Raw genomic sequence first — 16,911 nt, 5'->3', positions numbered from 1 at the left:
ATTCCTGCTACATTGCCCTAGACCATTCACTGTCCCTCTTGCTAGATGACTCTTTCACACCTCTTCTCTCTCTTAAGGAGGAAGGATTTAGAAATTTTTGGAGTTACCTGTTTAAGGTCCTTAGAAAACAAGAAAAGCTTAGCAGTGTTCACTTCCAAAGTATGGAGGTTCCACACTTGTATCCATCCCTCAATCATGGGAACTCTTTGAAGAGTCATGGTAGTTACTTTCAGTTGCTAAAGTGAAACACAGGAAAAAGAATTGCGTAACCAAGAGAATGCAGATTGCTTTGAGCTTTAGTAATGAGAATCAACACCTCATATTATACTCAGAAGTCAAATAGGTAGTCAGTGACAAGGAGAGCACAGATGTTACCCACTTTGTTTGCCTAATTCCCTTAAGCAGATGGGCAATAAAAAGTCTGTGCATGCAGTAGGGAGGCATCAAGGCCTCTACACAGTCACAACATAAACTAAAAGTAACAGCATATCAGAGGCTCCAAATCAATATATTTGGTGTTGCCATTGATAAGGGAAGAATATCTTGAACAGAAGGAATGTTAGTAATCATAGTCTCTGAAGATTCATGACACCTTTATTCCAAGGAAAGTAGTGTGCTACGTATATCATCATTATAGTCAAGAAATAATTTATCATGCTTAATATGGCTGAGGTAAGTATGTTCTGATTATCCCATTTTTCACAGCCTGATAGTTACTTTGAGTGCATATCCTTTTAGCTTTATTTTATGGGGAGATAATGAAAGGATAAGTGATATAACTAAGTTCTCATATTTACTTGTTGGGAGAATGAATTAAGATCAATTCCTATACTATTGCTAGTCTAGGGATGGCTGACATTCAGTGGTATCTTCACTTTAAGAAATTTCCATTGGACTTGATTCACATAGAGGCAATTTTCAGATTTTACGTATTGTTTCTATTCTTCCTGGACTGGAAAGTCTTGACTGCATTCTGACCCCACTCTAACTGACCCAGTTCCCCAATAGTTGTGTGACATGGAGAGAAGGGGATGTGTGAAGTTCTAGAAGAGGAGTGGGGAGACTGGTAGCTGCCAGGCACCTCTTTCAGGTCAGGGATTGTCTCTAGGCCTTGGTGAAAACTTCTCCACATTCTGTTAGTCTTTGTGAGGAGACTGTGAGTACTTGCCCTGGTGGTAAGCCCAGCAGTGTAACATTTGTCTGTGTAACTAGTCATCTGAGAAGGCTATACCTGTAATCTAATCATATGGGTGTACTTCAGTGGGAGGTGATGGAGTCTAACAGTCCTGAGCTGAAAGCCAGCTTTATCACTAACCTGCTGGGTGAACTTGGGCAAGTCATGGAATCCTTGAAGCCTCAGTTTCCTCATTTGTAAAGTGATGACGATAGTTCTTAAGTTATTGGTCTGTAGGGGAATATATCATATAAGACCATGTATATAAAGTACCCAGTAAAGAGGTTGGCACAGAAGGAGTGCTGGATGCTCTTATCATAGTCATCATTTTTATTAATGTATGTATTATAGTTATTGGAATTCCTATTTTGATATTAACTTGAGAGATAGGATAAAAGCTATAGAAGAATTTATTAATGTTACAACTGATTTTTTAAAATATTTTTTAATGTCTTAAAACATTCAGATCATTTGCTGGCTCACCAGATTTGACTTAGAATGACTTTATGACCTCTATAGATTATTGCCATTTTCCAAAACAAAAGCTTATTGCCAGGAAAAATCACCAAAAGATCGTGGTACAGGTTTCAAAAGGCCATTCTAAAAGCAATAATGACAGTTCTGTTAAAATAAGCATTTAGGCTTCTGAAGTGTTTATTTAAAGGGCACAAAAATATTTAACTGATTGTGTTTCTTAAAAAATCAATCATAATTATTTAGAGTCAATTTTGTATGTAAGTCTTTTTGTTGTTGTCTTGTTGGAATAATAAATTATCAAAGACCGAATGCCATCTTTCTTCTGATAATTTTTATCTCAGCTTCCTTTTATTGATAAACCTGAATGTTCTTGTATCACATAATTCTAATATGAGGACTTAAATTACCTATCCATCTATCTATCTATCTCTGTTATAAGGCCAAATATATACTTTAAGGCACAAAGTTTAGTTTGAGACTATAATTCATTGTTGTTAAGTTGCTTTCTTTTCTTGTGTAATTACTGTGGGTAAAACTATTAAGAATTGTTGTGTTTATTTATAAGATTTTGGTATTAGTAAGGAGAAAGTAGTTTATTTTAATTAATTCTGTGTACTATGATAAATATGTGTCTTGTAACATTTCTTACTGGAATAAGAGAAGTGATTTAAAGATCTTTGCAGTTCCATTGTGCTATATATAAAGGTTAATCAACACTTTATGTTAATGTTTTTCCTAGGTGCATTATTGCAATGGGCCTTGACAAAAAAACAACTTCACCAAAACCTAGGAAAGAAAAGAGTATTGAGAGAAGAGAGGGATTGATGAAGGGTGAGGGGAAACCGAGGAAGAATAGAGAGTACCTGATACCAAGAAGGAGAGAGATGGAGGGGAGCAAAACCTCAGCTTCAGCCATTTTTTCAGCTCAAGAACTACATACAGGGATCGGCGAAGTGAGAACTGCTGTTGAAGAAATGGAACATAAAGAAAAGCCAGGACAAGAAGTCTGGGAAGATGACCAAGAAAACATCTTTAAATATGGTAATGAGTAACACTGGGTTCTTTTGCTGTTGCCTGGTGTGGTCATTCTTTTTTAAGACTTTACAATGTGATTATAAAAATTTGCAAAAATATCCATTAAATGTTGTTACTCAGTTTCGATCTTCAGGCAACTGTGTTGCAGGTGAGGAATCCCTGACCACCTTCTCAACTGTTTTGCAAGGGGTTCTGTGTGGCCTGTCTTAGAGGAGGGCAGCCTAACTCCAGGGGGTTGGAGGTGCTTGGAGGGGGAGGCGGGAAAGGAGAGTTTGCGTCTGTGTGAGCCAGAGGCTCTGTTCACTTATGCAGGGAGAAACCATTTCACCAAACAGAATTTTGCCTGTTTTTTTCAGTATTTGATGTACTTGCTTTGGTGAAACTGATGCTTTGGCGTCAGGTAGGAACAACCTATATGATTATATAGTGATGGAGTATTCCATAACTGAAAACATTTGATGTAGGCCTGGGGTCCTGGAGCTTGTCCGCATTTCTTGTTTTCTTGTTCTTCCCTTCCCTCCCCTCCTGTCCCTTCCCCTCCCTTCCCCCCACTCTCCTCTCCTTCCTCTTCACATCCTTCTCCTCTGCCTCTTTCTCCTCATTTCTTTCCCCTCTCTAACCGCATACACACACTCATATATATATATCTCCTTACCTTATATATATATATACATACCCTCACATTTTGATGCAGTAGATATTATTACTCTCTCCATTTTAAGAAAATGAGGCTCAGACATACAGAGAGAAAGTAGCAGAACTAAGTTTCATACTGTAGGAAAGGAAAAACTTTTCCCTCTACCCATCTTAGGTTCATTAACTGTATCCTTGTTGACAAAAGAGGTTAAAAAGGAAAAACAAACAAAAGTTTATTAGCAGGTGCATCGTGCATATGTACGGGAGCACTCAGCTGAGTAACTCAAAGGGGTGGTTAGAACTCGGGCTTATATGGCATCTTAATAAAAGAAAAATATATTTTTTCAAGAAGTGACAAGGCAAAGGAAAAGGACATTGAGCTTCCAGGGGCAGCAAATTGTGGGAAGGCAAATATTCTGTGGAAACTAATGGTAGATGAGGGCTAGTTCTAGTGAAGTTTGTTGTGTTGATTCCTCTGGTGCCATCTCTGGGCTGCTAAGGATCGGAGTTGTCTCCTATGATTAACTTTTGTCCTTCCTGGGAGAGAGGGGAGGGGAGACACCTTCAAAAATTTATGTCCTGCTTTTAGGGAAATGGGGGAGGGCAGAGAGCTTCTCTTCTCTTTACTACTTCTCAATTGCCTTCAGCTCAAAATAAACCTTGTGCCCAAGTGGCATAGTTCGGGGTGGCATACTCTGCTACCCTTTAATACTCAGGCTTGTCTAATTCCAAAGCCCAAACTTTCAAACACTGTACATATAACCTCTTCTTCTGTACAAGCTATCCTTGATGTTACCTGGTTGTGGGTGATATGTCCAAAGAATCAGAAAAGGGGAGCTGCCTGAGTGTCCCTCTTGCACCCAGGAGACAAAGCCTGGATTAGAGGAGCGCTAGCCATTGGCTGGGATGAGTGTGGAAGGGCTGGTATCAGGAAAGGGGCATCTCCTAGGTCTCTTCTTCTCCACCTTCTCTAGTTGCTGCCCAACAGTTTCAGAAATCCAAGAAAATAATTACAGAGTTGTTACAGCATTGGCCTTCATATCTGTTTATGACTGAAATAATGTGACTATCTAAAAAAGATTTCACTCCTAACAATTTTACCTCTCTCCATGATCCTTTCTAGTCTTTATTCTTATCTTAAACTGAAAATTTTACAATATCTGTAGATAACAATAGCAACAGCAGAGCAATTAGCAAATGGGATGTGTTTTTGTGTTTTAACTTTCACAACATACAGGTATGTTTATTTAGGCCATGTTCAATGTCTGTATTTTTTTTTTCTTAAACCAACATGGCCCGTGCTATGAGTAGCATACTTTATGACTATTAAACAGCTTTTCCCAAGATCTTCCTTCTGTGTTGGCTCCTTAATGGACTTTAAATGCCCATTTCCATTTAAGAAAAGAAGAAACAGCGGAGCAAGGCTTCAGCTCTCTGTAGAACAGCCGCTGATGGTCAGGGCAGCAAGAAGCCCGTGCGGAGGTCAGCCAGGGAGAGCTGCGGAGGGATTGATGTTGACCTCGCGTTGACTTGCTTCCTCATTAGTGGGGATGGTAAACAACAAGCTAATTACATTCTCTGGAAGAAGAAAAATGAGATGGGGAAACAGAAGAAATTATGAAAAGGGATACAGAAAGCATGCCACTGGTTCATTCATATTGAAAACATGAGTAGATGAGACAAAGGAGGTGTGCTTTGAGCTGTGATGCTAATGCAGTGTTCCTGGTTAATAGAAGGCTAATATTTAAATGTGATGATAGAACAAAGCCAGGGCAGCCTTGAATTTCCTGTTTTGAGAGAAAACACTGAAGCTCCTGCCAAATAGGATTCAGGGATTGTTCTTGTGGTTCACTACATGGTCCTTCAGTTTTATGGTCTGCTTCAATGATATAACTGCAATTGTGTCCTAATTTTGGACACTTGTATGACTCTGATTTTAATCAGGGGCCTCCATTAAAGTGTATTGCTGTCGATAAAGCACATATTGTGTGTGATTTCTCCTATTCTGTGACCAACTCTCTCCACCCCCAATCAATCATGATTACTACTAATCTCTAACATTTATTAGGAGCCTACTGTCCTTGGCACTATACCAAGCATAGTTTAGGGATTATTGCTTTTAATAGTCCCCATAGCGTTGTGAGGCAGGTACCACCCATATCATAGGTGAAGAAACTGAAGCTTAAAGATGTTGAGCAAATTGACAGGTCACACAGCTGTGTTTTAACTGGTACTTGGACACATGACAGCCTGACTCCAGAGCCCTCATATTTCACCACGCTGTAATACTGTTGATGGACTTGCAGCAGTTTACTCATGTACTGTCTGGCCCTTGCTTATCTTGTGACCAGCAGCAAATATCTCTTGTTTCTAATGTGTTTCTCTGTGTGTGTGTATTCTGTGGCTAACTTCACCCCCTCCTAGGAAGTCTCCCACAATCTCCAAATGACTTTCCACCCTTGTTTGACTCTATTCCACTTATTTGACACTATTTCACATAATTAATCATGAGACCTATATAAAAATCTGCAGCAATTGAGCCCAATAGTGTTAAAACGAACATTACTGAGGGTCATGTATAAAAACTATTCTGACATGAGTATAGTATTTCTTGTGTACCTACATCTTATTTCCTCAACAAATATTGGAGATTCCTTGATGGGCAGGGGTTGTGTTACTATAATGTCTTTTATCTTGCCATTTTAGCCTCTTCCAAATAGAAGGGTCTCAATAAAGTCTTATTGATTGACAGCTGACTAAACCAAGTGAGAAGATATCCCATTACTTGGCCTGAAATTTTTGAATCAAAATATTTGTTTTTATTAGTATGTCCTGTTTTCATTATGCAATATAAACTAATTTTTTCAACTTCTTGCTTATTTTATAATTTTGTTCTACTGATTCACATTTCTCTTTCTTCATATTAAATCTCTTTCATGAAAACTTTCTTGTGATGAGTTCTCTTTGCTTGCCTTTTTTCGTTACAGTTTCTGATCTCACTTTTCTTCTCACATCGCCCTCATACCTTCTCTGCATTAACAGAGCTTTCTTCATATGCACAGGGCATGCATTTCTAAATTAAGTTTCCTTCATTGTGGCAGAGTGGACAGCTCTCAAGTAATTACCTGAAAGGCCCCCACTGCTGGAGAAGAAACCAGACTATCTAATAACTAAAACACACAAAATAGGAAAAACTTTATTTTTCCTGTAATTTTTATTTTAAGAGATAATTGTTTACTTGCTTAATTGGTTCTGCATGAAATCCTTTTGCTCTCTATCCTTGGCATGTTGTCACGTCAAGATTTTTAGTTTTTGGTGGAAGAAAAAGGGGAACAATTAAATATGAAAGGTGAAAAATTATAACCACAAGGGACAGATGGCGTTTATCTGATGTGACAGTTTCCTTTTTCTGCTACAGATGTGTTACACTTCTGAAGAAATTAAGCAACTTCATGACTGTGACAGGAATATTCTATTTTATAAGAATTTTTATCCTTGGAATGTAATTATTTTATTGATTGTAGGGATGAATAATGCATATGATTTCAGTTCTGGCCCAGGTACAGAATCCTTCATAATGCCGTTTCTTGATGTCCATTTGGTTCTCTGAAAGAATGTGCTATTCACAGCGTTACTTCTCAGGGCCTTTGGACTTGATTAATTGAATTTTTTCCACTTCACTCTTCATTAACTTGATATCCAAATATTTTGAACATTCTTCCTATAAAATATGGCCTCACTGGGTCTCCAAATTAACTTTCATTATTATAATCCTGTTCTCTTCATTTTTAATTTATTTCTAATTTATTGTCTTCTATCAAGTTCTTCTTTTGTCTATTTTGGTTATTGTAGATGATGATGTCCATTTGTAAATGAGCTTTTTTTTTTTTTTTTTTTTTGGTATGCGGGCCTCTCACTGTTGTGGCCTCTCCCGTTGTGGAGCACAGGCTCCGGACGTGCAGGCTCAGCGGCCATAGCTCACAGGCCCAGCCACTCTGCGTCATGTGGGATCTTCCCGGACCGGGGCACGAACCCGTGTCCCCTGCATCAGCAGGTGGACTCTCAACCACTGTGCCACCAGGGAAGCCCCTGGAGCTTCATTTCTTTACTGCTCTTGTATATGTAACTGATTGCAGTCTTTGATCGTTTGCTATTAGTTTTCCATTTTCACTAACTGTGTGAAAAAGAAGTGAAGAAAGGCCCAGAGAGGAGAGGATAATGGAGTCAGAGTTCTCATTAAAGTGAAATGGGTTAAGTATTAGGGATTCTATTTTCATTCTCATAGTGGAGCTTTTCTTTTCTCAGAATATGAAGAAGATTTCGAAGCAGATGAGGAGAAACAAGATGAGAAAGCTAATGAAGGACAGGCTGATGATCCAATGAGTGGAATGCCAAAGTCACCCTCAGATGATGAAAAAGATCTTTTAGACCCTGAAAAGGAGAGTGAAACCTCGTTGTGGAAGGCATCAGATGCTGATGACAATGTGAAAGATGAGGTTGATGGATGCTCTGAGAGTGAATTGGAAGACGATAAACATGGCAAGTTGATTAGCTTATCATTTGACATAAGCTGTTTAGCAAGTGTACTCACTACTTTTCTTTTCCTTATATTTAATGAGATAATCCTCTTTAAGAGACTGTTCAGAACCTGGTTCCCTAACCGGAGGATGCTGATCAACCCCTCTTCCATAGATATCCAAATTATGGAGTCATTCTTCAATCCTTTCTCTTTCTTTAGTTTGCTGGGATTTTTCAGCAGGGTGTCATGTGAAGCTCGTAGTGACACATCTTCTGTTTACGTAGAAAGTTACTACCTTTTTTTCATCTCAAACTATCTTCTCTTATATACACACACATATACACCATTTTTGTGGCTTTGGAAAAATGAAAAGTAGCTCCCATTCAATTAAAGGAAAAGTTGAAAATTCCTCCCTTATGTTCATTTTTTTTTCTTAATTTACCTTGAATGCAGATGCTGGCATATTAGTTTATGGAAGGATTATTGCTCTTGGCAAAGCTTCCCCCTTATAATCTTCAAACCTAAAATGACTCTGAATGTTCACAGGGAAAATACAGGGCTTTTCAGGTAGATAAAGAAACCCTCATTATCTGAGGCATATCTTAAATATTTAAGACCTTTTTAAACACCTTAAATTACCAAAATAATGTCCAAAGAAGGAAAACATTTCTGGCTTTGTCCCATGAAAGGGTTTGGCCAAGGCTATGTGGGTCTTAGTAAACAAAATATCTTCCCTGGTACATTCTGGGCATTTATCAGTGATAATAATAACCCTGTCTTATATTTAAGTATGTGTATGTCTTTGTAGTTTGCTTTAGACTAGAGAATGAGGTAACATTATGATGACTTTTTGAATTGCTGTCAATTTTCCCCATTCTTTTCACCTCTCAAATTTTTTTCTGTATAAGATCTCAAAATTTTGAATTCAAGGAATACATAGGGATTATACAAAATAAGAGTAAATTAAGTAATAAAGTAATCACAAAAACAAATATTTAGTTTGTAGTTCTATTCTGTTCAAGAACGAATTCAAGCAAACCTATTCTAAAATTTCGTGCAGACATATATAAGACAATAAAATGAAGAACAGAAATCATTTAGAGTAAGAAAGAAGATAATTTTACTAGGAACTGCACATGAGACCATGACTATGCTTGAACTAAAAATTTAATCCTGAACTTCCTGACAGAGTAAAGAGTGAAGCACAATGTGAAAAATTAAAGTGATTTTAACTTGCAATATATTTGAAAACAAGTTTTGCTGCCATTTTAGTATAATTGAAAGAACTACTCTATATTAATGATCTAGCATTGAAAATTTTTTGTAAAGTCTTAAATTAGGCCTTTTCTTTAATTTCTCAATAGTTACATTTTATGTTTCTAGGCATGCTGAGACATAGCTTTTTCCCCTCATTTTGAATGTGAATATTGGATTTAAGTTTATATTCCTATATGACATAGAAAAAGTTTAAAAATTCTATGGAAAAGTGATGTCACCTGAATCAAATTTTAAAGAAACTATACAAGTGACTTGGACCTGGAAAAAGATTGAAAGTGTGTTTGCATATAAATATAACCGGTTCAGAACAAAGAAGGACTCAGTTGTTAATTTCAATAATGCTGGTGAATTATCAAGTATTGATTTCACAAAGGGTCAATACATTATTTCAATATATGGTAATCTGGGGATTACTTTTGTATTGCATAATCAACTTGCTTTCTTGGGGTCAAATGGATTTTTTTCCAAGATAGAGTAATTTTTTCTGTTTAAGCAGACAAGGATGTAGGCAGTATTTGGATCTTACTCCGAGGGCAGGCTTTAATCATTTAGACCTGTAATTATTGAATAACTGATAGTGATGGGTCAACATTAACACTGAATACTACTTGCATTTAAATAACTGGAATCTTATGTTTAAAAAGGAACCCTATAGGTACTGTTCATTAAGACTATTTTGTGCTAAGTGCTGTGCTAAATATTTTACATGAATTATCTGATTTACTTCAGACAACCTTAAAAAAAAAGCAGGTACTTTTAATCTCCATTTCACAAGTAAAGAAATGTGGAAATGATGAGACTGAGTAACTCACACAGCCAGAAACTGGTGGAGCCAAGATGCAAAATTCAGAGCTTGGATTTTGGAAAAAAACAATATAACGTTTCTCCAAATCAGCCAATATCCACTTATCTGAAATTAAAGCAAGTCCCCCCAATAAAAGGATTTTGTTTCCTTAAGAATGTACATTTTAGAGGCATTTACCTTGAGCTCTTCATCTTATTCTATTTTTTAGCCTCTGTTTTTTAGTTTCTTTTTTACTTTTAAACGGAGGAAATTAAAATGGTCATTTTCTAATTTTACCCAAATTTACCTCTCTCCTTCCTGGATGGACTCCCCCAGTCCACTCCCAGGCCTTTTGCTTGTTTCCAATTCATCCCTTTCCTCTTCCATGAGACTCTCCTACTTCGGCAGCCTTCACTGAGCTCTTTATTTTATGAAACTCTATCGTTCAGTAGTTCATTTTTCACTCATTGTTTCATGTGTGTTAAATTTTGCCCCTCAAGCTAATTTAATAACACACAAATTAATTATACTACAAAAGCTAGGACTGTATGTTGTCTTTGTTATTCCTCACAGAGGTAATTTCCTCAAGATATTTTGTGAATATTAAGCAGTTACTTGATTAACACCAAGAATACTAAAATACTATTTTTGTTAGTGCCATGATATCTAGTTATATTTATACTATATGATTATTACTGGAATTTTATTAAAAACATTGTATAGAGTTAGCTGCATTATGTAGATATAGAACATATAATATTTTAAATAGATGTGTAATGAAAGCTATCAGAACATATAAAATCTAGCCCACAATGTTGGGAAATTTAAGAGCCAAAAATTAAACTGGCTAACTATTTTATTTTGTTTTTTCAATAACGATGTTATTAAATAAGTCTTTTTAAGAGCTCCTTTGCATCCTTGGTATTTACATTAAAACTTTGCCATTATTCTGAAGTAAAATTTCATTGCTTACTACTGTTTCTTTCCTCCACCACCAGGCTCCTTTATTTTCCATCCCTTTATTTTGATAACCTGACCCTGTGTTATTCAAAAACACGCTTTTTAGCATGAGGAGTATAAGAATTAGATATTTTATCCAGCAAACAAGAAATGTGCATTAAAAATGATAATGACATGATAGATTCCTTGGAACAATCTATTGAAAAGCCAGACAGCACTTCATCTTCAAAAGTGTAAGAGGCATATTGTGACCACTGAATCCTAGACACTGGTACATCCTTTTTATTGACATGATTAAGAATCTCGCTGTTAGTGTTTGGATGTGTTTCATTTGAACCTGCCTGCACCTGTTCCCAGAGGGCAAACAATTGCCCAGGCTGTCACTCCTGTGACAAGTCGGCCCCATTTAAACTGCCAGTGAGCAATTGCATCGGCCCGCCTTGATGAATACACTGTGCTGAGCAGCCTGCAAGTGATGGAGTGCCAGGGACTGCGTGCCCACTAAGAGAGGACCCTGCTTTAGGAATGATGTGTGAGACTTCCCATCGTTTAAAAAGAATGACAGCTTCCTTTTCTCTGTGTTTGTGTTGGCAACCCCAGGAGCTAATTCACCAGTTGAAAATATATTGTCATAGATGAATGTTATAAAGTTGAGGGGAAAAGTGTCATGTTGCTGAGAATAGACTTTTAGGGACAGTTTGGATGATAGTACCTATGAGTAAGAGGTAAAGACTAAGTAGCTCCTTATGAGAAAGAGAACGGGGTGGGGGGCGGGAGAGAGAGAGAGAGAGAGAAAGGGAGAGAGAGAGAGAGAGAGAATCTGTTCCCAGAATACAAAGAACATAAGAATTAAAGCGAAATTTTTTTCTAGTAAGAAAGACAGTATTTTCCTTGTGCTGTTTTTCAGTCTGTTGAATAAGTAGGCCTTAAAGACTTTGAAAATCTCAGAATCACAAAAATATTCTGTTTACTTGATTTACTGACTTCCAGTATCTCACTCTTCCTTTCTGGGCCTGACTATGGGCTTGAAGAGATGCGTATGAGGGAAGCCTGCTCCTTCTGTGTTGAAATTGTACATGCTATGAAACCACGCTCTGTGGACTTCAGTGTCACTTGACTCCTCCTTGGACCAGAGAGGGTTAGGGGAAGATTGTAGGCAGCTTTTGGCTAGAATCTATGTCTGTGATTTTTTGCATGATTAGTCACACTTTAATTTTTCTTAATTGTAAGAATTCCTCAATTCATCTTCACTTTTGGATTGTTGAAGTAGGAAGTCATGGCTTTCAGGTGAATACTTAAATGCAGCATCATCTTTTAGTTCACATAAAATACTTTTCTATGAGGTATTTCTCTACAGTTTTGAATCTGCCCTGTACATAGTGATGGCACTACTGAGGCACTCAATAAAATCTTGTGAAATGCATGGCTGGTTGACTAGATTAATGGACAAATGTAAAAAGGTTTAAGCAGCAAAATGTGATGCATGATTTGATTATATTCTCAGTATTTTAAGTATTTAGAAAATCCAGTTAAAGGAGGAACTTTTAAGCTTTCTTCTTCTCCTCCTGCTATATCTGCATTTACTTTAGATATATATATACAAAGTAATGTGTATATTTGTCTCATTGGTAAATTGATAATGAATTACCAGTATGAGGACATATGTTCTCCCTTACACCAAATAACTAGTTACTGTTCATGGATGGAATTCAGTGATTTCTGCTTCTATTGTCATTAAGCATACACTCATTTGATGATATTTATTGAGTACAAAGCACTTGTCTAATCAGGTATTATTGTACATGAAAATATTGAACAAACCACAGTATCTAATATAAATATGAACATATTTTGGTGAACTCATGAGTATAATCTACAACTGTTAATATAAGGAATAGTAGGACATAACAATTCATATGTCAAGGCTAATTTGAAGAAAATAGCTGTGACACTTATGCAGGTTTTTCTGTGAAAACTTGGACCAAGGAATTGGGAAAGAGACATAATTTGTGTTAGAACTCAGAGCAGTATTGTGTCCGCTGGGTTGGGATACATGGTGTGTTATTGGAGTGATCTAAATTTTTAACTGAATTTTCATATTTGAGTTTGTGAACTTAAATCGAGGTGTCTCTATGGGCTTCAAGCTAGTAAGCTAAAAACAAAGTAGTTAAAATCAGGACATTAGTGGAGGACATAGTGAATTTAAACTGTAGTAAAACAATGCATCATGCTAGTGGGTGAAGGAATGATTGAAAACTGAGGTCAGGACTTGTCACTGGTTCAAAACAAACTACGTAGCTATGGATCACAATAAGAGTATAACAGCTTCTGAGAGAGCTACCCATGGTCACTGTTAAGAGAATGAACAAATACCTTAATAAATATGTGTAGTTGATTTATTGTACTCATGCCAAAGGAAGCAATGTCTGTCTAGAGTGTGTAATCTCTATGGAAGCAGGGACCTGGCCTGCTTTTTACTCCATTGTGTCCTCAATACCAGAACATTGCCTGACACATAGGATGTGCTCAATGTGCATTTAGTGAATGAATGAATCTGTGTAAGTGGCTAGGAAGATGGAGGACAACTCAGGACCTCAGTTACGAGGAGAGAGAGCAGAGTTCATCCTGAATTTGCTGGACTGGTGCTGACTATGGATGTGTGTGTGTGTGGTTGGTACCTTTGGTCAGGTGTATATCAAATTGACTAGGCAGGCAGTGCAAACAGTGGAGATTACTGACACATATATAGTAGAATATGTAAAACTATTTTCCATTTGTCATCCTGGAGTGGTAACAGTAGAAATCTAGCTAAGAGAAGCAATAGTGGGCTCATGACAGTGGGTGCCCTCTGTTTGAAGGCCTTTTGGCAGGTAGAGTGGTCTTGGTTTTAATACAATGGGTCATTACAAAAGAAGTATTTTACAAAAATTGCTCCTTTATAGCTAATGGACATTGGGTATTATTTAACTTCCATGGGCCTTACTTTCTAGATCTAGAAAAAGAAGATAACTAACTACTCCATGGGATTAAATGAGATGTTTGTAAAGTGCTTACCTCAGTGCTTGGTACAGAGTAGGTGCATAATCATGATCAGGTTTTATTGTTTTCCTCAATAAATGGTAACTGTGACTACTATGTTTAATGTGATATACAGGGTGAAATCACAAGAAAGAAATTTATTAGAATATACTTATCATGTATAATATCAGAGAGAGAAGAAGACTGAAAATCATAAAGCAATGGTTATTTGATTTGGTGAGATTAATTTTTATCATGTAATTTCCACAATGATTTATGGAAAGCAATAATTGGAATTGATTCCCATTTTACAGCCAAGAAAACAGAGCCTTAGAGAAGTTAAGTAGCATAACCAAAGTCAAAGCTAATGAGTAGCTTAGTCATGATTGGAACACCTAAGTTTGTTTTACAGAAAAACATAGCATTTTCTCTAAAGTTCATGTTGTGTGAAATAGTAGTGATGGAAAAGAAGGAATAGTTATCAATGAACAGTTATGATGACATGAAAAGAGAAAACAGTGAAGGATTGGGGACTGATTGAATGTGGAAAGAGAAAAGTCAGAGATCCTGCTTAGGGTGTAGAACCATGGCACCAAACACACTGGCTTTGGCCAAGGACTCAGGCAGTGGGTGCAGATCAGGTCCCTACCATGAAGACCAAGGGCAGATTCTTAGCATCAGTACCTGGAGAGAGCACTGGAGAGATAAATGGAATTTGGTAGGAGGCAGAGCTGTTTCCTAACATGCCTCCAAGACAACTTTTTCCCTCCTAATGAAACAAAAAATTACAATTTACATATCGACCCTAAAATTCCTTTATATAAAACGTTCCTTTATATAAAAGTTTTCACATAAAAACTTTATTTCTCAGAGAATAAATAAAATTAGTGTTGAAAATCCCATTCCATGGCCCTAAAGCATTTTGAGCTTTTTTGTAGGCACAGCCTGGCCCCAGTGTCTGTATGAAAATGAGAGTGAGAAATGAGAGTGAAACGAAATTATACAGGGAGGTTAGAGAGAAATTTGAAAGCTGAAATGAGTTTCTATGGGAGGTCAGGTAGCCTTGCCACTCAGCGGCCATTCATTCACCTGATCTTTCTTAAGGACTGACTCAAAATTGAACCAGAGCATGTTTCAGCCTTTGAAATAAAATAATACAATTAATAGAAGCTGCTAAAGAAAGAGGAGCACTCATTTTTTAAATTATGTGAACAACTCTCAGAGCCAAAAGTGAGAGTCCTGGTGTCAACATTCAGATGGTAGATACGGATATTTTTGGACGTGCAGAACCATTATAACATTGTATCCTAGCTAATTGTGCAATTAATGAAAACCACTGATCAAACAAACCACTAGCACACTGGGAGTTGTTTTTCTTTTTTAAAAAAACAAATGTGAGATGCTTAAGAGAGGGGGAAATCATAGTCCCTGAAATTTCTGAACTAGTACAAATAAGATAGAGAGCGACTGTCCTTGATCTGTACGTTCCCCACCGAGAGATAGCACATCCAGATCTTATACAATGGAGATAAAGAATGAGTGGCTGAAGTATGTGATTCCTTTGAGAAACAGTGGTCATCTGGTGCCTGTCAAGGTAGCTGGAAGATAAGAACAAATGGAATTGTACTTAAGGGGTTCTGTTGCTTAAAGGCTTTTTGGAGTTTATTTTTTACTGCCGTGTAGAATCTCTCACATCTTTGTGGGAACTCAGTATGTCTCAGTGACTATACTTAAAATGCTAAGCCCTGTCATGGAGAGCCGTTGGGGCTAGAGGGAAGAGGATAAGAGTTAAGACAGGTATTTCTTCCCTTAAACTCTGCCTCAGCTGCTACAGCCATCTGGGTAGCTGACAAGCAGAAAAAAACATAAACAGAAAAAAGAAGAGCACACAGAGAAGAGCAAACAAGAAAGCTAAGCAGCCTGTAAGTATGGGCTATTTCACTTGAAAAATATATTCTATAAAAAAATTATAAACACAGGTCTATTTGGTTAAAAAAAATGAAAGGCAAGTTTGTATTTTTCTGGCCCAAGGCAGTGCATCCTCCTTACAGAGTCAGTGTGTGTGTGTTACTTTCTTGGAGATTTTAAAAAGTTTTTGTGGGTAATATATACGAAACCATTTTTGGCTCTGGTAAGTTTCCAGACTGCATATCTGTAGCATCACATCAGTGTACTGCATAGATATCCTAGAATCTCTTTTGCCGATACTGTGTGGCCATCTCCAGCTTCTGCATCCTCTGTCTTCTTCAGAGGACAGCCCTGGGCTACTGTGTTTGCTTCACCCTCAGGCACAAAGAGCAAGGGAGTGCCAAGAGTTCATGTTCCCCCCAGGGTGGCCTGTAGCTATGTCTGACTGGAGCAGAGTATGGAAGCCCAGCTCCTTCCTCAAGGGAAGAAAAATTCTAATATAATTTAGACTTCAGAGGTTCTCATGGGATCAGGCTGAGGCTGAGATGTTGCTTGAAATAGCTCTCTTGATTGACTTCTTCCCTTCCCTGCCCTGCTTTACCCACATCCAGAAGAGTTTCTCTTGGAGCATATTTTTAATACATCACTGGCACATGAGTCCTCATCTCAGTGTCTGCTGCTGGGGAACCCATAAAAAAGACCAGATCTCCCCCACACACACATGCACACAGACACACACACACAAGCATTATCTCAAAATATTAAGTATCTAGGTATTATGCAAATGCATACATATTCTTACCATACCGAGCTACCAGGGTGTACCAGTATGGCGGGTGTTACAGTAGATAAAAATTTAAACTTTATGCACAGAGAATACTGTGGATACATCCAAGATGATAAAGAGATAAGTGCTCTTGCTGAACAAGTAAAAGATTATTCAATTTCTTCTATAATAAAATATATACTAACAAAGGTTTTCCAGTGAAATGGCTTTCAACAAATAAACAAATACAATTGGTTTTCAGTTAAATGTGACTTCGAATTGAAAATTGTATAGACTCACAGATTACATAGGTCTTTCTTTATCATGATGATTATGTGGACTATATGGGGAAAGAG

General features: G+C 37.3%; 1 protein-coding gene across 1 annotated transcript in view; it reads left to right on the top strand.

Annotated features, from left to right (window-relative positions):
* The window catches only part of ERICH3 (glutamate rich 3), an 89,420-nt gene that overhangs the window by 43,119 nt on the left and 29,390 nt on the right, over positions 1-16,911 (top strand). Inside the window, 2 exon segments of the mRNA XM_007445904.1 lie at positions 2,391-2,692; positions 7,628-7,861. Coding sequence (XP_007445966.1) covers positions 2,391-2,692; positions 7,628-7,861 — 536 coding nt within the window.

Source organism: Lipotes vexillifer, unplaced genomic scaffold (assembly GCF_000442215.2).
Source record: "Lipotes vexillifer unplaced genomic scaffold, Lipotes_vexillifer_v1.1 scaffold2435, whole genome shotgun sequence".
Classification (NCBI taxonomy): domain Eukaryota; kingdom Metazoa; phylum Chordata; class Mammalia; order Artiodactyla; family Lipotidae; genus Lipotes; species Lipotes vexillifer.
The sequence above is the reverse complement of the archived record's forward strand: the minus strand, read 5'-3'. Positions and strand labels throughout refer to the sequence as shown.